Source organism: Pogonomyrmex barbatus, unplaced genomic scaffold, assembly GCF_055798465.1.
Source record: "Pogonomyrmex barbatus isolate J1 unplaced genomic scaffold, ASM5579846v1 scaffold13, whole genome shotgun sequence".
In the NCBI taxonomy this organism is placed as follows: domain Eukaryota; kingdom Metazoa; phylum Arthropoda; class Insecta; order Hymenoptera; family Formicidae; genus Pogonomyrmex; species Pogonomyrmex barbatus.
Window position 1 is genome coordinate 5720564 of NW_028297109.1, and position 26137 is coordinate 5746700.

At 34.6% G+C, this 26137-nt stretch overlaps 3 protein-coding genes across 11 annotated transcripts; 1 reads left to right on the forward strand and 2 right to left on the reverse strand.

The window, feature by feature from the left end:
• Nucleotides 1-307: 307 nt before the first annotated feature.
• Syn2 (Syntrophin-like 2) lies at nucleotides 308-12437 on the reverse strand. 9 transcript variants are annotated; one of them, XM_089072475.1, is made up of 12 exons: nucleotides 12142-12437; nucleotides 11481-11741; nucleotides 9520-9643; nucleotides 6418-6522; nucleotides 6088-6286; nucleotides 5286-5411; nucleotides 5036-5194; nucleotides 4579-4763; nucleotides 4326-4490; nucleotides 4000-4224; nucleotides 3719-3922; nucleotides 308-3485 (listed from the first exon to the last, which is right to left on the reverse strand). In XM_089072475.1, the coding sequence occupies exons 3-12, from the start codon at nucleotides 9538-9540 to the stop codon at nucleotides 3378-3380; spliced, it is 1497 nt and encodes a 498-aa protein (XP_088928601.1). In that variant the 5' UTR covers nucleotides 9541-9643; nucleotides 11481-11741; nucleotides 12142-12437; the 3' UTR covers nucleotides 308-3377. The 9 variants fall into 9 exon arrangements, with proteins under 9 accessions (XP_088928601.1, XP_088928602.1, XP_011641411.1 ...); XM_089072476.1 differs by having other exon boundaries at nucleotides 6088-6283; nucleotides 12142-12436; XM_011643109.3 differs by lacking the exon at nucleotides 9520-9643 and having other exon boundaries at nucleotides 12142-12436.
• Nucleotides 12438-13632: 1195 nt separating this feature from the next.
• On the reverse strand, nucleotides 13633-16549 carry LOC105429883 (mitochondrial nicotinamide adenine dinucleotide transporter SLC25A51). Its single transcript, XM_011643107.3, has 3 exons — nucleotides 16357-16549; nucleotides 15789-16065; nucleotides 13633-15531 (listed from the first exon to the last, which is right to left on the reverse strand). Exons 2-3 carry the CDS (start codon nucleotides 15933-15935, stop codon nucleotides 14821-14823), a joined length of 858 nt encoding a protein of 285 aa, XP_011641409.2. The 5' UTR covers nucleotides 15936-16065; nucleotides 16357-16549; the 3' UTR covers nucleotides 13633-14820.
• Nucleotides 16550-17888: 1339 nt separating this feature from the next.
• Nucleotides 17889-23355, forward strand: Acadvl (Acyl-CoA dehydrogenase very long chain). The gene is made up of 8 exons (XM_011643106.2): nucleotides 17889-18127; nucleotides 19590-19794; nucleotides 19873-20091; nucleotides 20466-20894; nucleotides 21080-21343; nucleotides 21746-22102; nucleotides 22188-22400; nucleotides 22701-23355. The coding sequence occupies exons 1-8, from the start codon at nucleotides 18039-18041 to the stop codon at nucleotides 22836-22838; spliced, it is 1914 nt and encodes a 637-aa protein (XP_011641408.2). The 5' UTR covers nucleotides 17889-18038; the 3' UTR covers nucleotides 22839-23355.
• The last annotated feature ends 2782 nt before the right edge of the window (nucleotides 23356-26137 follow it).

Below are 26137 nucleotides of genomic sequence, written 5' to 3' on the forward strand. Positions count from 1 at the left end.
AAAATAATGAATTAATCTTATTTTAATCTAGATATAATATTAGAATAATGTAAAATAATTTCAAATAAATTTTAATTTTTAAAAAAGGTATGTTAAATCATAATACTCAAGAAATATTGTTGCTTTTTTTTCACAATACCTCTCATTGCGCTTACTTTACAAGCAGCAAAAATCATCGCAAAAATTCTGATAGTATGTATCAAAAAATATTATATTAATTTATTAACTGTTCCTTTTTGTTAAAAAAAAAAAATAAATAATGCGCTCACAAGGCGTGATTAGAGAGGGATAATTAAGAACACGATAGTTTTGTAACTTCTAACAATGATATATTTTGAAACATATTGTCAATGGGGGATATAGACATTATATAACAGATAAACTATATTTCGAAATGTAAGATTCCGATGTTAGCCGGCGCAGCGAATTCGCTCTTCCATTCCGTTTACATCCAGTATAAAAATATACGCACACAAAGGTAAAAGAAGAAAAATCCGACAGATGAATCTGAATATTAAACACAACGATAGAATTCGGAATCGCGAAACGCTCGCCAAAAGTAATCAGTTGAATATTCAGAGAGTTTGTAGGCAAAGTACATTTGTAGGCATAAGTCGCGTGTACGGTTATTTTTCTATTATGTAACTTATGGAATGAGCTGAATTTGGAGAAAATCACACAAACGAATAAATTCAAGGAAATATATATTATAAAACAAAAAGCGAATATAAAAATGTACAAAATTAACATTCAAAAAATTCTTTAAGATCTAATTCAAATAAATCTCAATTTAATAAATATAAAGACATTTAACGTAAAGACATTTAGACGTGATATTTTTTTTTAACAGAATATATATTTTCAATAATCTGCTAGTTTTAGGACAACCTGTAGTTTCGATAAATGACTATAATCTAGATCTGATTGCGCTTCAAATTTTTTCCAGCTTCATTTCATTCCTTCTTAATTAGCTTACTTATATAGAGTAATTGTGCAGTTCTTGATAATTTTTCCGACTTTAAGCGCAAAGAGTGCACGATGAAGATGATAGAAGAAAGAATACAATTATTCAACATCAAATAATAAAATTTTAATCTTAAAAACCAAATATATTAATAAAAATAAATTGATACATACAATGTAATTTGATATATAGAGATATTTTGTTCAAAAATAAAATTTAGCTATAACGAACCGTAAGATTTTATTTTTAAATCATCAGCATCGCTCTGTGCTTAAATTCAGAATCGGATATTTAATTCTTATTATATTACTACGATATATTATATCGATCGTGAAAATAATAGTCAGAAAAAATGTATAGGCAAAAGCATCCTTTTACATGATAAACATTCAAATGACATGGTAATGGATTCATCGAAAAACGGTGGTTCTTTTCTTTCGAATGCTTTTAGATTTTCGGAATCGAAAAACGAGTGATAAGATATTTTGACCGTAGATATCACGTAAAAGACCTTGACGACTCATAGACTAGAAAAGTACAATCGACATTAAACACACTATGAACAGAAACGCGAGCCTTTCTTTACCTTTTCTCTATGTTACTTTGTAGGCACTTTCTACGAGTAACCGGAGACTCTCGAAACACATAATCGAAATCGAAAAGGTCTCCTCCGATATTAAAATTAGTTCCATGTCGTCTCTGCGTGACGCGACGTGATCGTTCGTACATTTAAAAAACTAAAGGATGATTAGGCGAACATTAGAAAATGTGCAACATTCTCGCAATTGCTATCAATAATGATACTTTTTTTCTTACTTTACAATTAATGTATGCAGTTCTCTTATCATATATATATTTGTATGTATATTTGTATGTATATTTATATATATCCTACTCTTTTATTATTTTTCTCTAATTGTTCGTTCATTATAGTTTTATTGCTTTAAATTTAATTGCGAATCAATGTAAGATAGTCACGTAATATACAGTGTTAACTCTATGCTGCTAGTGATTGGAAAGAGATAATTGATATATTTAAAGACACTATAGATATCTGCGGAGCTGTCAAAACATGACATTCATATATCCATTACGTATCAAATAAGCTTTCCGTACATACGACATTCTCTCACAATTAGAATTATTCATATAGACGAATTTTCGCGAGTCATATGTTAAACGATTTGTAGAATATAGCTGTTGCACCTAGTATAGGGAAGTATAAGTAACAGTTACGAATGTTTCAGTAATTATAACTCTTGATACTGATGGTACTCATGCTTATTTGTAATTTGTAGAACTTATTGCCCCCATCGATAATACTGCGTCAATAAACAAACTATTTCAATATCCGACATTACGTTTGAGAATAAATCGTTTAATTGTAGATTATAATTTATTGCTATTGGGGTGTAATTCAATCATTATTCTTTGCCATTTTATCGGATAGACGAATCGATACTGTTTCTTTAATTCAATTATATTCTTTTAAAGCATTTGTTTGAAATTGCAAATTAGAAATTCTCTACTAAAATGCAAAGATTCTTGCTTTTTTTATAAATATTCTAAATATATGAATATGTAATACGATTCTCCTCGTTGACGAGGAACGGAAAATTGATGCCTCCTTTATTTTAGCTACTTGTTCATGGTTTTTAAGGCACCTGATATATGTATGGTACGCAATACAACGCATAAGAGTATACAAACAATTGGTTAACTAAAAAAATTATTCGCCATTATTATAACTTAAAAATTATGAACCGGCGTGTGTTGATTTTTATATATAATAAATTCTAACTCAATATTATCATCTTACTATTTCAGTCATACGATACGCAAAATAATATTACTAAAATAATATTACTAAAATATAATTAAAATACATCCGTAAGAATACACTGTGTGTATATAAGCATATGTATATAAGCATATGTATTCAAAATTACGTAGCTTTTCCAAAATATTTAAAAAGGAATAAATATACATAGCAAAAGCAGATAACATAATTGCATCATAGTTGGACAATCATCCATAAATGCACACTGCCGCTCTTAAAAACTCACGCGAACTCTTATTTAAATGCGTACAATACTATTAGCTGTTAAATACATATATATATGTATGTATGTATATATATATATATATATATATACTCATTAGTGAAATTGGCTTTTGGTAGGATGAGTAGAGTATAGGACCGCTTGGTGATTTTTATATGTAAACGATAAAAATACCTTTTGGATATATTGACTAGTTTCTGTCGCTTCCTCTTCTACTTTTCTTGCTTCTCCCAGCAACTTTTCAGCGCACACGCTCGATCTAATTCGTATAACGATAACAGAACACAAAAGTGATCCACTTGGTGACTTATCGGCACGCAATAACGTTATTATATTTATATTACATCTCTTTACGGAGTGGTCGACGTTAAAAACGTAGGGTCTACCGCGGCTACCTTCGCGGTAAGAAATGCATGCATACAGAACAACAAGTTTTGCAACTGGGAACACTCCAATTCCTGTTGAAATATATGTAAATCATAAATACACATCTCCTTATACATATATGTAAAAAAACAATTGAAAGGTTTAATGCAATTGATTTTTAATCTATTTATTTTTTTCAGGAATTTAATTTATTCTTAATTAAAAGATTGTATTTCTTCTCAATTTTCAAAACAATGATTTGAACTATCATATTGCAATAAATCTTTCAATATCTTTCAAAAAACCCAACAAAAAATTTGTCTACCTTCGTTTCGATAGCGATGCTGTCCGGTTCTTGGAAGTGCAATTTAAGCCTGCTTTTACCGTCGTCGCTAGATCCTCTTAATTGAGAGAACTTGTAACGCCATGCGATCTCACCGATTCCTTCGTAAGATAACGTAAATCCTTGAGTCCATTCTAACGTTAGACCCGCGCTTCTACTATTGAAAGTTACCGGAAAGGTTTTACTCTGCAACGAAGAAAGAAAAATGTGAAAGAATGATGACACTGAAAATATTTCAGAAATGTTTGCACATCATGACGGACCTTTAAATGCGTAACAGCCGAACATATCGCGGTATGCCATGCCGCTTCGACCCGCAGGAGTTCTTGTCTGGTCTCGACGCTCAAGTAACGCGGTGGTTTTCCTGGACTCTGCGCCAGGAAGCAATGCTGCCGTTCATCCACGTTCTCTGATTCGCGCATCACGCGGAACATCGTCTGGTACACTTTGAAAGTTAGCGCGCAACGTGACCAGTCGCCTATATTGCACTGAAAACAACGCGATAAGAGTGATTCAATTCGTAATGATACGATCATACAACAAACTGTTGATTTTAAAGGACTAAAATTGATAAAATGCACAAACTGACATTTACCGGGGGTGTCTCGAACAATAATAGATCCGGTCCTTTTAAAGCCAAGAATCTCGGTCTATAACTCTGCCACGGTTGATTGCTGTTGCTTACTGCCTCGTTCACCCAGCCCATATATTCTATGCGTTCGCCGACTCCGAAATTGCGATTATACAACTTCATCTAAAATCAAAATTACAGATAATCATTAAGCGACTGAAATATTATATATAAAAACAGCGATTATAATCGATCGTTCTATTTAAATCACCTGCAAATGCGTCAATCCTGTGATGTTATCAGTTATATATTTCAACCATTGACTGAGAATAGCACTATCGTCGCAGTGTATCACTCCTGTACGCGCCCCATTAAGTCCCCTCACTTCGAATGCGTTTCTTCTCAGTTTGTCGGTGCCAAATATATACCTCGTTACATACGCCATCATTAATGGAACTGGAAAATAGTTAATATTATATATCAAAAACTCCTATTTTCATATCTGAACAGCTAACTGCTTTGTATCCTTAGCCTTAAAAATTGATTAGTCTTAGCAATCTTTTCTTTTTATACTGAAATATCCGATGTATATAAATAATATATCCGATAATATAAAAATAAACAAAGCTCAGAATTCTAGACGAGTACATATAATGCGAAATGCGGAAACTAAAGACATAGAAGGGATTAGATTTTAAATATTCATACTTGAGTGAACGCAGAGCTACCTGTTATTACATCCACCCATCTTTTATACTGCATCGAACTAGAAGATGCATTGGAACTTTGTCGGCTATGGCTGCATCTGGGGCTACCTTGTCTGTTAGGCGATATCCATCCGTCTTCCGCCGTACCATTGGCAACGTTATCCAGCTTCTCTTCTTTCTCTGTTGATAAATATTAGAACGTCAACGTATGAAACGCGTACACTATCATTGTTGTCTATTATTTTTGCGCTAAAGTAGAATATCGCAATACCGTTCTTCTGCAGAAATGGCTTGGCTGCTCGATAATGCTTGACTGTTAGAACTACTATATCACCGGCATTCCTCAAAATATTGACAGCGTCATCGTGGTTGCACGCCGTGATATATTCTCCATTTACTAAAGAATCATAGGACATGGATTACATAATTTAATAAGTTTTCAACATTGTCATGGATAAAGAGCCATTTATGGCAGATCTATTTCAAATATAACGTGAAATAAAAACAAAGTCAACTTTTGTTTCAATAGGAAGGAACGAGCATTGGCAGGGGCAGAAGTTGAAATCGATACTCATTAATTGTACATGGCGCCGCTCAACTATCGTAAAACTGTCAACTGTCGTAATCGGTACAAATAATGGAGAACAAGTTTTAATAGACGATATAACTTTTAAATTGAAACAATTTGATTTAAGTAGAATTAGCTATTATTAGATAGCATTATTTATATTTTTCTAATTTTTATTAGAATTATAAAAAGAAATAACAAGTTAAATCGAAAAAAAATTATTATATATATTATAATTATCTAATCTAAATTAATCTACGTTGATAGTGGATATTAAATCTTTTATTCATTTCTTTCAACGTAGATTAATTTTAATTCCTATTTATTTATTTTTCTCCTAATTTATTCTTTTATTTCTCTACTCCTAATTTATTCTTTTACTAATTTTTAGAGGTAAAAAAAGATAAAAAGTAAGTTAAATCAAAATTAATGTTAATCTACATTGGGAGAAGTGAACATTTAGATTTGATACAACTTTGTGTATTGAAAATTATTCGCAGTTTACCTTTAATAATCGCATCTCCCACAAAAAGCTGACCGCACTGATCGGCGGCCTGACCCTTATAAATTCTCGATATGAGTACTGGAAGCTTATGTTCCGCTCCACCCTTTATGCTCAGCCCCAAGCCACCGACCTTTTGCCTGGTGATTTGCACCATGCGCTCTTTAGCGTCCAAAGGTGGCTTATTGTGATTCGCTGCCTGCTAAAATGTATTCTTGTCTTTGACACGTTCCATTGCGCCGATGATCGATAAAGTATCAGTGCCGGCGAGACGATTTCAACATCATTCATTCGGGAAATAGATAATAATACGATTATCGAAAAGCACTCTACCTCGAGATCCTCCCGTTGAAGCTTCAATACCTCCATAGACAAGTGCAAACGCATCGGCACGGGTTTGCTTTTCCCATCGCTAACCGTCACCATCCCCGTCCGCACCTGTCGATAAAAAAAAAAGCAAATTGACAAAAATCATTCGCCGTAAAATTGCCATTTTATTGCCGCTCGAGATGTTTGGGGAAGATATAAAGCTAAATGGAAAGATACAAAGTAGCTTTATTAGATCGCGATAAATCATAAACTGACTTTCCACTTTTCGCAACAAACTTAATTTATCCGGCTTTATTAAAGTTTTGTTAAAAGTACATTTCCTCGGCGATTTTTATATCTGAAAACAATATGATAACTAGGAAATACCATCTTCCGCGTTTCATCTCGGCACTCGGAAAAAAGAAGCAATCTTTCTCGCAGCAGGAAATTGAAGTAAAGAAAGAGCAAGATAAAGACCCCGCGGGATTGCGAAGGGGACGGAATAAAAGTTATTTTAGAATTCTCACAGAGGCGATGCACTCGGTGCGGAAGTAGCTCGGAGATTAAAAGAGGAGACGCTGCCGTTACGCTGATAACAACACTAATGAACTTCTACGGCGATATCGATTGATCAAACCGGGCAAAGTCGCCGCACGGCCGACCATGCATTTATGCATGAGAACCCGGCAAGTATTTCGATAAATTCTTAATTGAATATCCGCTTTCGCGTTGGGCAGCGCGATCATCCCTAATTATTCCAAGAGGTATTATCGTTATTACGTTACCCTTCCCGTTCGTCGGATTTCCAATCCCTCTTCTCTCCCTCTCCCCCCTCCTCTCCACCCCGCCCGCCACGTTTAACCCGCAAAACCGCAAAAATTAGGTCGGTTTAAATTAATTCATATTTGTCAATTTGTCAATTTGTCGGCTCAGGAATGACCGCGCTCGCAATCCGCGGATATCCAACGGGATTTCCTCCGCGTAACGACGACAGTCGTTGTATCTTTCAATTAATCGATCTCCCTTCCGCGAACGAAGGCCCTCTAAATTATTCGGCCGCGATCCAATTCCGGTCACATTTCTTTCCTCGACGATGATAACCTACGAGCGGCGAAAGGAAAAATAGCTAAATGATTAAGGAAGCTAGCGTTCGCGGACTTCATAACGTAATGCCAGATTTCAACGAGCTATTTTTCATTTATTAAGTCCCTTGATCGATACATGATCGAATTTTCCGTGAAATGTGGTAATTGTCGATTTTATTTTTCTTTTACATTAAAAGCAGAATAATTATGAATAATGCACGCATTAATCAACGTGCATATTTTAAATTGGGGATTGGGAGGCGAGAAAAAAAACGAAGTGTAAAATCGTCGGCGGTGCTTCCGCTTTATGCGATTTCATTTCGCGGGAATATTAATATGCTATGCATATGAAAAGCCGATTTCATCGATATCCGTGAAAAAGGAGAAACTAGATTTGCGCTTCTGTGTTACGGCGCACGATTCGCTTGTGTCAAAGAAAATTGCACTGGGTCGATCGCAAATCTCCCCTGAAGGTACGCTAAATTCGTCCGATGTATATTAAGTGACAATCGGAAACGTGGCCGATAAACGGCAGAGTTTCGGGTCGTTAAATCGGTAAAACGGGACACGGTAAATCTATTTTAACGCAATTATTCGCGATATTTCTGGCGAGCGGACTCGCGGCGTATTCGTCGATTTATCATCGTTAACAATTCGTCCGTTCCAATTAATTCGACACTAATTAATTATTATTGAAACGCTGAAGCGTTCAGGCTCCGTGCAAACAAGTAACGTTTCGCCAAATAGAAATCAATTTCCAAATCCATTAAATGTGTTTTTCTAACACTGACTACGTATACAAAGGTATTTTACTTTCTTTTTTTAAAGCAACCAGTTTACAAATTTATCCACTTTACTTTTTAAACGAACGTTTTAAATAATTGAAGATGTTTTTTTTTTTTAATCTTACTGCAATGTGTGTGTTCTCTCGCTGCGAGTTACGGCTCATTATCATTAATTTTGTACGAAATTAACAGCAAAGCAGAGTTCAATTCTAATCTCGACAGGAATTACGCGTTATCGATTTCGAACGTTTTCCAGGAAATTCACATTGCGCAGAATATTATCAAGAGTTTCGCAGTTCTCTCGCCGCGGCGAGCGTTTCCGTTTCCGTTTAATAATCAATGACCGGAAAGCCCAGCGAAAATGATCGACGTGTCATTCGTGTCTTCCTTTCGTTTTTCGCACGGCGAAACATTCGTTACGGGAATCGCGAACTTTGACTATTGTCGCTCTCGCACAAAAGCCATCCATGGCAAAATCGCACAGTTTCCAGGAAAATGCTAACAAACTCCGCAGCGCATCGAATGCAGTACTCGTTATACCGAATGTACCAATTTATAATTCGAAAATACATGACATTTCGCGTTATTAGCGCTTATTAGCGCGAAGGTAATTAAACGTCGCCGCATTACCACATACGTGGATATTGATCTTTTTAACCGAGATGTCGAATGGCAGACATCGAGCCGCCAATTTGGGGTATGCGGGAGCGTTTATCAGGGCAAATGATAAGGCTCGGTTTCTGCGAAGACATCAATTAGGCGCCATTCGACGTTTTCCAGGCCATAAAGCCCGGCGCATGAAAGTACCCCGGCGGCGTTAAAGCGTCCAATTTCGACGCATAGGGGCGAACGTTCATTAAAATTAGCGAAGATTCGACCGATTCTCCCGCCGGGTTCCTTTCATTTATACATTCGCAGGAGGGGGGAATTCGCTTAAACTCCAGTTATCTTTAACTAATCGTTTATGGGAACGGCCCGCGGATCGATTCTACCAATATCGATCGAGCGTCGAAGCCTATAATCAATCGCTGTATCTATGTATATATCGTAGTTGCCACAATTTAGAAGGATATTGGAGAAGGCGGGATTAATTCCGTGAAAGATTCCCGCAGAAGCAGCGCGACGAAGTAACGCGCCGATGAAACTTTCCTCCCTATTTTCCGACGATCGGTGAAATTGCCCGTTAGTTCGTTGCCCGGGAGATTAACGACGTCAATACGTCGTGCGATCGGGAAACCGGGAAACATTTTGTGCACCTGTAGCGCCGTGAATTTCATCCGGGATGACCGGAACGGTTATCCGCGGGACGTCCACAAAATTCAGCGTCCAAAGTTTTATTCTTGGTCGTCCGCACCACGCGTTCCTCTATCCGATTAGCTTCTAAAAACATGACGAAACGTTAAAATCCATTTAGATTTGCATTTCGAATCGCGATGGACGTCTCCACGTGCGTGCAGATAGAAGAAAAGTCAATACAATAAAAGAGAATAATCTTTCAGTAGGCAATTTCGATATCTTCCTATTTTAATTTAGAAAATCCGTTGGATTAATTTTCATCTCGGTTCAATTTATTTCATTTTAATTTTAAAAAATTAGAGAAGACTAGAGAATAAATCGAATCAGGATTAATGTCAGATTAACTGTGATCTCGGCTTAATCTATTTCATTTCAGATTCTAAAAATTGAAAAAAAAAAAAAAAAAAAAGGATAGAGAAAGAAATTGAAAATCGAGATTAAAATTAATGTGAGGTAGAAATGTGCACTGTATAGTTTCGCTTTTTAGGCCGACTGATTTTCGTGCGAATGGTCGTCTCTCCCCTAATTATGGGAAATTCCAATGGTATTGCCTCATCAGTATGTATACGTGTGTCCGCACGGAGAGGACGTCGGTAATGAGAACGTCGCGAATTACGTGCAACGCGACCCGGCTAAATTGCACCACGGACTCGCGCACACAGCTCTTCTGACCTTTCATCCGCTTTTATCGTATACAAAAAACGCACAGGCCACCGCTCGCATACCGTATCTAGCGGTAAATGCCGTCGTGACTGTGACGTGCATTACGCGAATTGAATGAAAACGCGAACAAACGAAACCGAAAACGCGCGACGTGAGGCGAAAACAAGCGAGATAAAACAACGTTAAAATTTCTATGACCAATATATTACGGATTTCGCTGAGTTTTATACATAAGAATATATATAGAAATTAATATCTACATAATGCCGATTCCTATCGATGTTATGTTTAAGATTAAATTCAATCTCGATTTAACTTATTTTACTATCTTTCCTTTGTTCAATTATATAATTGGAAAAAGATAAAAGAAAATTAAGTCGAAACTAAAGTTAATCTATACTGGTAGAAATGGAAATGATTTTAATTTTATATCACTTTACAATTAGATAGTATTAAGAAACGGTTGTAGCTTAGTAAAGGAATGAAATTTAAAAGTTAGATGGACATTATTCGATTTTAATCGCTTGCTTTTTATCTTTTTTTTTTTTAGTGTTAAGAATTAAAAAGAGATACAGAAAAAAAATTAAACCGAAAGAGATTATAAAGTTAATCTACCTTGGTAAAAATGGACATAAAATTAAGTCACACTGTAATTAATGTTAAACTTAAATTAATATTAAACGACAGGTTGTAACGTAATGGCAAAGGGATAAAACTTAGAAATTAGATGATAGAAATTAGATGAACGCGATTCGATTCTAATCGCCAGGATATTAAGCGCTATCGATCGAGGGATCTCGCGGACCTGATCCTCGAGAGTTTCCAAGTTTCCAAGTTAATTCCGAGGGGAGCCCCGACTCAGACACGAGATTCGATACGTTGGGGCAATATACGAGGGGCATCCAGGAATATCCGGTGCACATCTGTGCCGCATAGCAAACGGCGATTCTCAGAGACGCTTCCCCGACCGAGGATTATGCACATGATACGTGCTGCATCCAAAGCATGCGGCTAAGTGCAAGGTGCGAGTACGGATGCATTATTGATCACCGAAAATCGGCGAACAAGAGAGAGAGAGAGAGAGAGAGAGAGAGAGAGAGAGAGAGAGAGAGAGAGAGAGAGAGAGAGAGAGAGAGAGAGAAAGAGAACAAGAAAGAGCGAGAGAAAGATAGAGAGATGGGGAAGGATTAATCGCGGATTAATCGTGACTTAATCATAGCTTAATCCTGGGCTTAATCTTTTCGGAGCAAGCTTGTACCTTCAGCTTCTGGTCAATCTTCTCCTCGATCGGAGTGCTCATCTTCGTCGCGTTGATTCTCATTATTCTCGCGCGCGATCAGTGAGGTGTCGGCACCCTGACGTATTCTCGGGAATTCCTGTTGCTGGCCTCGACGACGAGGCTCGGGGCGGCCACCGTTGACGACATCGGCGGGCACCACACCGTCGTGACTTCTTTAGCGACAAATCATTCCTCGCGACGGCGACGACGACGGCCCTTCATCGCACTCTCCCTTTCTTCCTGTGCACCAGAAACAATCGTGCCAATACTAAAGCCAAGACAGAAAAATCTTCGAGTTTCAGGGGGATTGATACCGGCGAAAACTTTCAATCTCCCTTCTCGGATTCGAGGCGATCACTCTGAGAATTCGTCGCGTGAAGATTTGAGAAGGGTCTCACGCGAAGGGTTGAGAATTTCTGATATCGAGCACCCTGAACATCGATCCAGAAATTCAAAAATCGCTGCGAGGACGCGCGAGAACAGCCTATGGAGGGGACCTTCGAGCTGTACGGTTTCCTCGGTGCTCCAAACGGTCGTCCTCCGAGAACGAACGCGACAGGGAGAGCACGCACTCTCTCGTGCCAGCGCTCGATCGGGATCAGGGTCGTTTCGCGTTTCTCGCGTGTCCGACCGAACTCACCGAGGTCGGAGGCGTCAACGGGTCCAATCCCTCGGCTGAACTCGCCGTCTCGACGACGACGACGCGAGCGAAGTCAACACCGATCCCCAACGACGGGAGATCCGTCCGCCCGGTGATTCGCAGGCCTACCTACGCAGCGCGGTCGGTCGACCTGGACAACGCGGCGGGACGGGATGAGACGGGATGAGACGCCTCCTCCAGAAAGCGCAGCGAGCCGACCGGCGCACACACGTACCGTAGTAACATCCAGCACGTCCTGTGCGCTACGATGTGCCGTTGAGCGGTGCGGTTCGGTGCGGGGCGGTGCGGGACGGGCTGGAAGCCGCGGCGCGCATCGATTTACGCGGGGCACCGCGCATAAGCGGCGCTCGCTCAGGCGCGGATCACGCGAGGGGGATGGCCCTCCACCCGCCACCCGCTCCTCCCCACTCCCGCGCCAATCCCCTTCGGACCGCGCGCGCGGAGAGATTTTGGGACAATCAAATTTTACGAGATAAATCGAGTGATTATAAGTACGATTTCGATATCATATCTCTTTCTCTAATACGCTGCTCCAATTAGCGTCTTTCGTGCCCGAAGAATGTTTTTCGTCGACAAAATATAATGTCCTAGATTGTCACGTAGAAATTAGAATGAAGAGAGAACTTTTCTCTGTCCATTTCTCTGTCGATATAAATTAAATTTAATTTCATTTCATTCAAATTACGCTTTCTATGATTTTTTAATGTAAGAATTTGAAGGAGATAAAGAATAAGTTAAATCGAGAAAAATTAATAAATATTTTAATGAAAATGGATATTCACCCGACTTGATCATGGTTTATTTAACAATACCTATGTCACTATTTTATTATTGTTTAAAATTATGGACATTTTGCCGTTTTTACTTCTAGAAATAAAAAATTAGATCATCGATGAATAATATAGTTAGAATTTTTGTTTAATCAATTCTATTGATTGAATTAATTAGAGTTTGTTCAAAGTTGCCCTGAGATAGAAAAAAATTAGTTCTAATAGTTCTCTATCGAAATCAATATAATATTAATATTATTTTATTGAATTACTGAATTTCGTCGTTTTACATATGAAAAGAAAAAAATTAGATTAGGATTAAAGAATGATACAGTTAGAATTTTTGTTTAATCAATTTTACCGATTGAATTGATCAAAGTTTGCTCAGAATTGCTCTGAGAGAGAAAAAGATTAATTCTGATTGATTTCTAATGAGTTGAGTCGGGTCTTCGTTAAGTTGATCCTGATGAAATCATAGCGGGAATTTTATAGACATGTGAACATCAGAACTACGAGTATCTCCAAACTTAACATTATAAAAAAAAAATTCAAAGCACAAAACGAAAATTTGCAGAATCTGCCGCTGCTATTTTCAATATGCAAATTGAGTTTTCTGTCTAGATAAAAATAGTTATCGAAGTTAGGATAATAGCATTTCACACCTTATAATTCTAAAGATATTGTACAATAAAATAAAACATTATAATTGATACCAAAATTATATTCTCATTACAGTTTTTTTGCATCAATTTGACATTTTCACATATTTTGTCGCAATATAACACGTGAACATCCAATAAAGAAATCTCACTCGATATACTACTTTACGTAGTATAAATGGATCTAGTAAATATACTTAACAACGTATCGTACGACATTTCATTGATAAAGTCTATTTAAATTTATTCATTTAATATTTTATTTTTGTTCTTACATTTCAAAAACTTTCACATATATTTCAAAATGAAAATATTGTTGTTATACATAGATACAAAATGAATGTCATGTAAAAAAATAGCATTATATTTAAATAATAAGCTATATATTTTTCTCTACTTCTCTTTTCTCATATTCTAGAGAGAGAAGAAACTTCAACATGTTTATACATTATGTAGTATCACATATGTAAATAGTTTACAATAATCAAATATTTATCAAATATTTTTTCCTATTATTCAATTACTCGAATATTTTGTGACACAATTCTAAATCATACATTACATAAATCGTGCCACTTAGTCCCAAAATATATTCTTAAATATTTTGACATTTAAAAAATTTCATATCAGTATAATTTGATTATACAATTTACGGAATAAATATGAAGTACGTGGAATAAATGTTGATTGAATAAATTGATTGAAATCATGATAGCTTTTATCTATGATAAAATGATATGATAAAAATCAAATTGTCTATTTAAATTTATTCATTTAATATTTTTTTCTCTTCGTTACGCGTACTTTACGCGTTTTTACATATAAAATATATCCAAATATATTCATAAAATTAAAATATCAAATTAGACTTGTAAAAATATTAATTACACCTATCTATATCTACAAATTACACACTATTTTGTAAACAAAAAAGTTGATATTTTTTTCTAATTTATCTTTGATTATCCTTGTTCGATAAAAAAAGAGCAAGTCAGTCAGTTAATAAGCGTTCCAAATATTTGTTGGAGTGCTAGAGGTTTTCATGTACACATAATAGAGATCTTTTCTCTTCCGCATGCTTGCATATTTACAGCAGAAAGAATGTGCGATATTCACATCTCTTTAAAAAAAAATTCCCTATTATCTTTTAAAATGTACAATACGGCGTGAAATGTATCTCCTAAACAAATACAAATACATTCTTTCCCAGATTTTTTTTCTTATATCATCTAGAAAATAATATTTTTTAAGAAGTCATACGACGCATTAATTACACCCCAACTAATGAAAGACCTCATGTAGTTCAGATGCACACCCTTGTAGAAAGAAGTTATGCTTCGATTCCTGGAAACATATACCTCGCGAGTCACAGCCAGAAACTTCTCAAAGTCGCCGCCTATCTTCGTCTGCATGTGTATCTTGATTACATTCATTGGATAGAACACCGTGCTGGTGAAGCCGCCGATCAGGGCGCCGCTGACAAAGTTTGTCAGCAGCGACTCTTTCTCGCCCAGCAACACCTTCGATTGATCCCGCAATGTAAAAAACATCAGATTGGACAGGCCGTTTCTGTATATGATGGGAACCATGCCGCGATAACACTCGGTTACTCCGTGATTCATCAACAGATACCTGAACGCGTGGGGCGTATTCTTAAACTTATCGTGATATCGCCAATCCTGCAGCAGCGTTTGCACTCTCTCAAGCGGCATGAGAAGAGCCTCCATTGTGCCAGCTATGTTCGCCGCTAGGATTTTTGCCAGTACGTTGCTTCCAGTTAAGAAATATAATCTCTGCTTGCATCCTTCGTACATGCTGAACATCAGGCTGAGAGATAAGGTCTTTTGGCACAGAGGCGGCAAAATTCCACGATACAGCAATCTTATTCCCTCTCGTGACAACTGTCCAACTGCGGCACCCACAGGCACTCCTTCCAAAATCTGTATATTCCGACACAAGGAACTCTTATATCAATGCTTGAATATTGTCTATTTCTACCAAAATAGAAAATTGAATCTCTAACTAACTAGATTAATTTGAATCTCGTTTTAATTACATAATATCGTTTTAATTTACTCTTTATCTTTTTCTAAGTCTTAGAATTCTTAAAAAAAAGGATAAGTTAAACCAAGATTTGAAGTAATTTTTATTGATAAAAATAATCAGCAGTGATATTTGTTAATATTCTTTATATTACCTGTCTAAATATGATTTTGTTAATTGGAAAAGTAACAGTGACATTGATGACAGCAGCACCCCAACCGCAAATAAATTCCTTGACATCATTATCATTGAGCCTGAGGACCGAATGCAATGGAACTTTTCCTGATGTAACATTACTCATGTTGATACAATCTTTTAGAACAATAGAAAAACAAAAAAAAAATATTTAATTGTTCTAATTCTTCTAAATATATTTGAATTCTGTCCAACGATGCTTCTGGATGTCGCATATTGAATTAGGCATTCTTTATCTAAAAAGAAAAGTTAAATATTGTTAATACTTAGAATACTTGTTATTACTTTCAATTATTTATATCAAACAATAGACAATAGGCACTTGTAACTTTATCATATCGAACGAAATTAAATTAATTAATATTTAAATTATATATTTTTTGAACTTATGTTAAATTTATTAACAATTAACAAAAAAAAAACCGTTCACAAAAAGTACGAGAATGTCACGGCATGACTCGCGATATAAATTATATAACCTTAATCGTCACATGTGTCTAATGAATTTCCATCTATTTTCGACTTACGTATTTATTTTTCGACATTCAACCCATAGTTTTCAAACACCTACGCTCAGAGCTTCAGGTATCGTCACAAGAGTGCCTAAAACTATTCACGGCACTCGTTATATCATAATTTTATCATCACTTGTATTTTCAGATGACTCCATATCACCTGATATCTCGGATTATCACAATCACAGCTGATCAATGTCTGTCCATAGATTTTCTTCCTTTAACTCGCGCACGCGTCAAAGCTTTCAATATTTCTTAAAATTTTTCGTTGCTTTTCTCTTTGTTTTCTTTTATTAAATTTAATAGTAGACAAATGGAATTATAAAAAAAGTTCATGCATCAATTATAAGATATTATATAACAAACATGTGATAAATAATGTAAATAAAATAAGAGATTAATCCAAATTTGGATTTTTTAAATTGAAATACTTGAAATTATAATTTGCTTCGCTTTGCCTTAATAATTGTTCTAATGTTATGTTTCAGAAATTTCCTTAATTAAAAATTTTGATTCAAATATTAGATTCAATTTGATTCAAATATTAGAAATTCTTAAAAGAATACCTAGACGGCACAGAGAGTTTAAAAAGAATTCATTTGTATGTCACCAATTCTGAATTCTAAATAAGATTTTTAAAAAACGTGGGTGAAAATTCGCGAATTTAAATTCGCGAAAGTTGAATCTTGAAGCTTAACAAAGTATCAGGAGAGCACAATCGAAAACTCTAAACTAGTGCAGCCAGTTCAGCTAAAAAGAATAGACCCATAGTATACGTGACATGAACTATAGATAAATACGCGCTTTTCAGAATCCAGCTATAGGTGAATTCTTTTTGAATGCTCTCTGTGCCATCTAGGTAATTCTCTTGGAAAACATATTCTTAAAATGCTACTTCTTTCGATTGTGCTCTCCTGCTACTTTCTTAAGTTTCAAAACTCAACTTTCGCGAATTTAAATTGCGAATTTTCATTCACGTATTTTCACGAAAATCTTACTTATGTTATTGAAAAAAATATTTTCAAGCAACACATTTATTTTCACACTCCTTATTATATAATAAATTATGTTATTATTGTTATGTTACAAATTAATTTTATTTTTTCTCTGATAAATATATAATACAATTATCACTTATAGCAACATAATCATTTACCTTTTACGCAGAATTCATAATATTCAAAATTTAATACATATCTGCATAATTTTGATATCCAATAAGATGTAATCTTTAGCGTCTACAAGTATTATTAATTAAAATCCCTAGGAAACATTTTTTCTTATTGGTCCTGATTTATACTCGCAATGATCATATAACTTTTCTTCAGGACAGAAAATGAAAAATTTCGCTCAAAATTACATGATTGCTGCCCAGTGCAACGCTCGTGAACATTATTTATTTTTGTTTAACATTTGCAACAACAAAGATATAAAATGATTCCATAAGCATTGAGCGTGAATCGGAATGCAATCTTGAAATAATACAATATCGGAATGTCATTGCCGAAGGCGGTATGAATTCGTCATTAAATTGATATTTATATTCGAGTGTAGCTTTGGAACTTGCATTCGGTTCCACGACGCAAACGAGTGAGGTTCGCTGTGTATAACCCTTATATTTCGAGGAGTAACGATATAACTGTCTTTCTATTTCCATTTCTAATAGCGTGAAATTTTTCCGTGGATTTTCAACGATGCTTCGCATTGCCAAGATCTTTTCTTCCACTAGCAAAAATCTCAATAAGACCATCGAGACACCTTTAGGTTCCTGCGTCACGTCCAGGTGGGTATCGAATATTGCCTTTTATTTGTTTTGAACAACCTGTTGCCAGTCGGAGCGAATTTTGAATTACCAAGAAATCATGCTCGTTCTCGTTAAATAAAAATGATATGAACGAGTTCGACTCGCATATCGCTCTGTAACGCGGTTTGTCGCATGCATTTCGTAAATATGTCTGTCATGCAAAGGAATAACCTAATTTCAAACAAATCGAATTGCAAAATTTGTTGTGCAAAATGCATGAAGCTATTTAGTATAATCTTAGTTCGTCGCGATCGATTTATGTTGAAAGATTGATATACATCGATTTACGACTCCGATTATTTTTAGTTACAAGCATGTGCGTCGAACATATGGACTTTGGACTATGCCCCGTGGATATGAGATATGTCAAATTTCTTGAACGTCATATAAGTGCGGATATACATGTTCTGTATATTGTTTATCTACAGCAACGCACAGTTATTTAAATAGTGTGGGCAATCATTTCTTCCGAGTCTTAAGTTCAGTAGATTCTAAATATCTAAGAATGGAAGACGAGTGTATTTTAAAATGAAATATTCTTTTCTTTCTGCGAAAGATAAAATACATAATTATGAAGAAAAATCGAAAAAAATGAAGAACTTTAAAATTATATAGAAAACAGAATAACTTTAGAATTATTGAGATTTGTGTGTATAATTCTTTTTTAATTCAAATTCATAGGTTCTAAACATTTTAAGAATAAAAGATGAATATATTTTAAAATCGTATATTCTCTCCTTTATGACAAAAAAATAGAGAATTGTAGAGCAAAAAAATAATTCTAGCATTATAAAAAAAAAGTAGAGAATAATATATGTAAGAAATAAAGAAAATCAACATAATATAATCAATGGTATAAGAGCATTGTCAGCAAATCTCTGAAAGAAACGAAATATATTAAAAATTGAAGTTGTGTTTTGAAAGTAAATTATACATATTAAAATGTATTTGCTTATCTATCTATAAATTCATATTTAATTATTATATTAATAGCTTGAATAGTATTGAAATAATATGCTTTCCTTGAAATTTTCTTGCTAAAATAGCTGTTTTGTAATGAATATTTTTTTTCCTCAAAACTTTATCTTCATGATTGATGAAATATATATATTTTCCATCAAATTTGCATCCTGATTGGAAAGACTAAGCTATTGCAATAATGGCATTTTCCACTGTGTAATTATTGCGAAATTATTATGCGCAATTATTACGAAACAAAAAATAATCTTAAATCAACGGTATATCTTATTAACGGTATATCATTGTTTATATAACAATTACAGTTAATCCATTCTTCAGACATTTTCACTTTACGTAATACTGACAATGCTTTTGTGTCATTGACTGTGTAATAAGTTAAAAAGAGTCAAAGAGTTGTTTCATAAATCAATCAAATAATTAACAATTGTGGACATTAATTAATAATATTAAAATCATACAGATGTTTGGCTACCCAAGCGGCAGTAAAAGTCAGGGAGGAAAGACAACAAGAAAATGCCGCCACAAAAGAATCTCAATCTTTTACCATGAATCTCTTCCGTGGCCAGTTGCAACTAAATCAAGTGTGTCCATTTCCCGAACCTATGACTCAGGAGCAAACTGATACGATAAAGATGCTTGTTGATCCTGTAGAGAAATTCTATGAGGTAAACATCTACTTAAAGAATATGATGATCAAAGCATAAAATTAACTGCTATTGAATATATTTCCTTTTTTCTTGTAGGAAGTAAATGATGCAAGCAAGAATGATCAGAATGAATGTGTGGATGAGAAAACAGCAGCAGCTCTCTGGGATATGGGAGCGTTCTCTCTGCAAGTGCCTACGGAATATGGCGGATTGGGGTTAACAAATACTCAATACGCTCGAATTGTCGAAATATGTGGTTTTTATGACTTAGGTATTGGTATTACACTAGGTGCGCATCAGAGCATAGGATTCAAGGTAAAACTCTTTCCCTAATAGATTTAGATTCTGAGAATCTATTCCCTATTTAGATTCTTAGAGAATATTAGAAAAATATCGCAGAAATAGATTACATATATTCCCTTCACATTCAGAGTATATATTATATTAAAAATAAAAATAAATGTGAATATTTTTACATATGAATATTTTCAAGAGTTTTTATGTATAACATAATATATATCTTGAATATATAAGCAAGAAATATATGGAATTTATTTTCATGATGTCTTTCGAATATTCTTAAAATTCTTAGAACATTTTACTTGATACTGGATTTTATTTCTTGACACGGTTTTATAAATCTTCGTTAATTACTTTATCTATGCTCGATAATAAACCTCCGTTTTCAGGGCATACTTTTGTTTGGCACACCGGAACAGAAGGCCAAATACTTACCCCGAGTTAGCAACGGTGAATACGCCGCATTCTGTTTGACGGAACCGAGTTCCGGCTCCGATGCTGCTTCGATACGCTCGCGCGCAGTTAAATCCGCGGATGGATCGCATTACATTCTCAACGGCAGTAAGCTTTGGATATCGAATGGTGGCATCGCTAATATCATGACCGTGTTTGCGCAAACACCTATGAAGGATCCAAAAACAGGCGAAACGAAAGACAAGATAACTGCTTTCATCGTGGAGAGAGGATTTGGTGGTATCTCTAATGGACCGCCTGAGAAAAAATTGGGCATCAAGTGTAGCAACACGGCTGCGATCTTTTTTGAGGATGTTAAGATCCCAGCGGAGAACGTTCTCGGCAAGGAAGGTGAAGGTTTTAAGGTAAAACTTTATAATAACTTGCTTTCCACCTTTATCGTAAATATCGTTAATAAATAAGAGAAATGTATCCAAGACATGATCTGTTCTTATATCTACAATACATAGTTCACACAATGTATCAATATTACATTTAAAATTTCTGATTCTAGTTCCAAGCTTATGTTACTTGCTTCGTTCGCTTTCAGGTTGCAATGAACATTCTGAATAATGGTAGATTCGGTATGGCCGCTGCTCTTTCCGGCACTATGCGTTTCTGCATCAAGAAAGCCGTCGATCATGCAACGCAACGCGTGCAATTTGGTCGCACATTGGACAATTACGGCTCGATACAAGAAAAGTTGGCGCGTATGTCTATATTGCATTACATCACTGAATCCCTCGCATATTCGATTTCCGGTAATATGGATAGTGGAAGCCAAGACTATCAGCTGGAAGCAGCTATCTCGAAGGTAATTTGTCTATTGCTCGATTATGCCTTATTGAACATTGATAAAATTCTAATGCATTTTTAAAGGATAAATATATAGATCTTTCATATTTTAATAAATTATTAATGAAAGAAATATATTTACTACTAATTTATATTAAGCTATATTAAATTACAAAGATCTTGCAAAAGACTTCGCTTCTTCGCGAATTTGCTCAAGAAAAAATTTATTGAATTTAATTAAAACTAACTTGAGATTTTTATTATCTCATCTAGTCAATTTGTTTCTCATTTCAATTGTAAAATATTTAATATTTAATAATCTAACCATAAATTTATTATTTGTGTATTCATGTAGCTATTATATTACTTAGTATCATATATATTTGTATCCACAAATTTGTTTTTGCATCTGTTGTTGCAGTGTTTTGCATCCGAATCCGCATGGTGGGTGTGCAATGAGGCTATTCAAACTTTAGGCGGAATGGGTTTCATGAAAGAGGCCCAACTCGAACGTGTTATGCGCGATATACGCATATTCCCAATCTTTGAAGGAACAAACGATATTTTGCGTTTATTCGTATCGCTTACTGGTATCCAATATGCCGGAAGTCATTTGAAAGAGTTGCAAAAGGCCTTCAAAAATCCTGCCACGAATATGGGAATGATCTTCGAGGAAGCGACTAAGAGAGCGACCAGAGCAATCGGTTTGAAATCACCGCCTACCTTTGGGAATTTGGTTCATCCGAAATTGGCGGAGAGCGCTGCGCTTTGCTCGGCGGTATGTGATAATAATATATTTAAACATAAAATTTTGTTAATTAAATCTAAATATAATGTATATGAAAGGAATATTATAATTGCAGTGCATCGAAAACTTTGGACAAGTTATTGAATCCTGCCTTATTAAATATGGACGAAATATTGTAGACGAACAATTTATCCTCAACAGGATTGCACAGGCTGCTTTTGATACATATACTATGGCAGTTATCTTAAGTAGGACAACTATGTCGTTGAACAAAAATCTGCCTAGTGCAGAACACGAATTATTAATGACACAAACTTGGTGCATGGAGGTATGAGCATATATTCTTTATCAATATTTTTTAGCAAGATCAATAGGTATAACTGTCAAATATTTGCTATAATCTTTATTTATAATTTTCATATTTTATGAATAAATGTATAGATAATATTTAATATTAATATATTTTGTTGATAATTAGAAATAATTTAAAAATATTTAATTTTTTTAACCTGCTATTTTTATTTGATCCTGCTACTAATAAAGCAAATACAAATTTATTTTGTAATTGTTAAATATGATTTTTATATAATTGTTACCTGCTATCTAACGCATTATTTTGCTATTACAGGCGTCAAGTCGTGTTGCGTACAACTTAAAACTGGTCAATTCCAGCAAACAATTGGACATCTTTAATAAATTGAGTAAAATTTCGAGAAACGTTTGTGATGTAGGCGGATGCGTACAATTAAATCCTTTGGGTTTTTAAAGACAGTAAATTTATTTAATAAAATTTGTTTTACGGGATTCTTTATCAGATCAAAAGAATAATAGAAATTGCTTTCAATTAATGCAGAAAAAATTGAATATTTTCATTTTCTTTCATTCTTTCTCAGTTCGTATTTTAACTTATAGATTGTAAAAATAAAAAATATATAAAAAAATATATAAAAGTAAAAAATGTAAAGTATAAATATAAAATTTATAATGTCTATAATGTAATATCTTCCATGAAAATTACTTACAAACAATTTCGAACAATCGACAATGTAAATAGTAAACTTAATAAGGTGTAAAGCATAAGGTGTATCATGTAAATATAAAATATTATGTATTTTTAATATCTCTTTATACCTCTTTACATGAAACGGCGATTTCAGATGTATATAGCCATAATACAAACAAATAATGCGGTCCGTCTGACGTTTCTTTTCTTAGATGCTGTTTATTCACTTTATATATCCATCAGTGTTTTGTTAAAATAATAAAAATAATTTTAATAAAAATCACACCACGTTAAGTCGTCTTTTACATAATAAATTAAATGAAAGACTTTAAATGGGAGAAGTATATCATCTTACAGCATATACATATATATCCTTATCTTATACATTTAAAAATATTTTAATATATTGTAGCTGCTCTTTTCCCACTTAAAGAAACTTCTCGACATAAGACATATGAAAGAAAATGTATCAAACAGGAAGTTACAATCATTAATTATATAATAACTGATCGCTCGTTTTCCTAATCGTTAAATGCACAATTTAACAATATCACAATTATGCGAATATAAAGATGCACAATTTTTTCCATCGTACTTTGTCAATTGTCAATAATGACAGTGGAAGCACACTGAATGTCCATATATATATATATATATATATATATATATATATATATATATATATATATATATTCCATATCGTATTCTTTTTCAAAATGTACAACATCCGTACATAAGATCATTGTAATGTAGAATGAAATCGAGGCGAAAAGAAGAAAAATGGAAAGCTGCACGCTATATCCACATAATATGATCGTGTTACTCAAATTTGAGAATCAAATTTCTATTTTCAATTTCTTGTTTCAGTCTTACCGACTCACTTATTATTTTATCGCGAATTAATCGCGAATAATTCTATCTTGTTTGAATGCAATATATAACGGAATTCGTTAATAATAATCTTGAACAAACTTCTTAAATATATGGCTTTTTTAGGCAATTCTAACAAAGTGAACAATTCGTTGTCTATTATTCGAGATTAAATAAGACTTATCAGATTCTAAATTCAATGATGTTGAGAAAAAATAGATGCAATGGATTCAATAATAATATCGCAATATTCTATTAAAATGGTTCAACTTAAATGTGATCAATAATTAATCCAATTCCAAAAAAAAATCTCGCTGTACAAGTTGATATAAAAATAACATAGATGGAGGTTTATCACAAATCTTTCCTTTTTCTTTCACTTTAAAGAGCCGACAAGTGAAATTTGCAAATTCACTATGTTTCAATGAGCTTTGAGATCTCACTTAATTTTCATAGTGGCAGTGCTTGGCTCGAATTCTCACGATGACATTTCGAAAGACGTGCTAGATACGCGAATCTTGACTTCCAAGGGAGCTTTGATTCTCAAACTTGAAGCCGAACACGTTAACGAACATTCGAACAAATTAGCAAACTTTATCTGGAGTGACACATGACACAAAACTAATGTAAAAAAAGGTAAACTCGGTTATTCCTCTACTGTGTAAAGGCGACATGTTGAGCGACGGAGGCGCAGGCGGGGATTTTACCTACGAACGTTGATAGACATCGTAACAATGGCTGCAATTTTTGTAACTTCTGAGAAAAATAGAACATCTGACTATCTTTTTCTTTATATATGTATTTGTTACTCCAGGTATGTGCTTTTACTCGTCGAAGGGGCAAGAGACCGAAGTATCACCCGTACATCTTGCTGCGAATCCACGCAGTTTACTGGTGGAATCTATTCTCGTCGTCTCTTAAATCTAATAAGTTACCGTTGCTCGCGTAATGCTAAAAAGTATCGGAAAGAAACAGTCAATAAACACATACAAGATAGAAGATTGTGATTATATAAGGACTCGCTCGTTAACAGACCTGGGAAGTTATCGTCATTCGTGTCCGAGGTATAATCGCCAAAATCACATACACACCGGTCACTGTACAACGCTATTACAGAACTATTCCAGTCCGATAGGCCGTCAGATTCCAGAAAAGTGATCAATGACCCTCTACTGATACTCGATAAACAATCTCAATGGTCACGCTTCATTTCTCTGTGACGATAAAATCCGAGGCTCTGCCTATAAGATGCGCTTCGTATCTGCAAAAGGATGACTCGAATATTTTATAAAATTATAATATCTTCTCGTGTTATCCTTAAATTGAATACACACGCGTCGCCCTGATATTCCTCAATATGAAAATAAATCTTTGATGATCCCTCCTATCAATACGTGACCTGCTTAAGTGCGACCTATACTCTCCGTTTTTGGTGTTAGAAAGAAGCGGAATACTGTGCTGGCATAAGCGTTTCTCGTGTTATGAAGTAAAACGATCAGATTTCCTTTTAATTTATATCGAAGAACATCGGCACGCGTTTCTTCTTCTTTTATTTTGCAATTTATGGAAGCGAAGATGACGGGTTCCACATCTAAGAGCGAAAAAATGAGATTTAATTAAAAGCGCACATCGCCGATTTTTTTTTTATTCAGGATGATATTCGCAAATGCGCGGTATCTGATCGCACGTCGATCCTTTCGCAAGAGCACCACGCTCGACACTTAAAATCTTACTTTCGTTGCATACATTTGCTTTTATCTTAAATAATCACTCATATATGTATATATGTATATATATATATATCTCTGCGCGTTTGCGCCTGTACGAAACTGCTCGCTTATAGCGTTTATATCATAATACTAATCGCCGTATTATGGCTCAATAATTCATAAACTCTAATATATAATACACACTCAAGGATCGGGTCGCGCGGCGTTAAGGAATAATTTTACATTGTATTTCAAATATCATAATACGAGTATATATTAAGACTTTCGTAGAATTGAATTTCTATGTACGGACATTTCAGAAAAATAGAATTTCATATTTTGCGAGGAAAGATAAAAAATATATAAATATCCGCATCTTTTTAACTGTACTTTCTACATGTCCTCCTAGCTTCTTTTTCTATTATATAGATTTTATCTGCATAAAATGAGACTACACTCTTTCTGTACACATTACATTAATCG

What these genes read in the sequence shown, in the direction of transcription:
- Syn2 (XM_011643109.3), bottom strand. Translation starts at nt 11,543, where the DNA reads ATGAGAATCAACGCGACGAAGATGAGCACTCCGATCGAGGAGAAGATT. An exon ending in GGGAGATGCGATTATTAAAG is followed by an intron (nt 5,412 to 6,087) that starts GTAAACTGCGAA and finishes ATGATTCTTTAG; the next exon opens with TAAATGGAGAATATATCACG. An exon ending in CAGGATTGACGCATTTGCAG is followed by an intron (nt 4,491 to 4,578) that starts GTGATTTAAATA and finishes TTTTGATTTTAG; the next exon opens with ATGAAGTTGTATAATCGCAA.
- LOC105429883 (XM_011643107.3), bottom strand. Translation starts at nt 15,935, where the DNA reads ATGAGTAATGTTACATCAGGAAAAGTTCCATTGCATTCGGTCCTCAGG. An exon ending in ACAAAATCATATTTAGACAG is followed by an intron (nt 15,532 to 15,788) that starts GTAATATAAAGA and finishes CGGAATATACAG; the next exon opens with ATTTTGGAAGGAGTGCCTGT.
- Acadvl (XM_011643106.2), top strand. Translation starts at nt 18,039, where the DNA reads ATGCTTCGCATTGCCAAGATCTTTTCTTCCACTAGCAAAAATCTCAAT. An exon ending in ATCAGAGCATAGGATTCAAG is followed by an intron (nt 20,092 to 20,465) that starts GTAAAACTCTTT and finishes CTCCGTTTTCAG; the next exon opens with GGCATACTTTTGTTTGGCAC. An exon ending in CACAAACTTGGTGCATGGAG is followed by an intron (nt 22,401 to 22,700) that starts GTATGAGCATAT and finishes TTGCTATTACAG; the next exon opens with GCGTCAAGTCGTGTTGCGTA.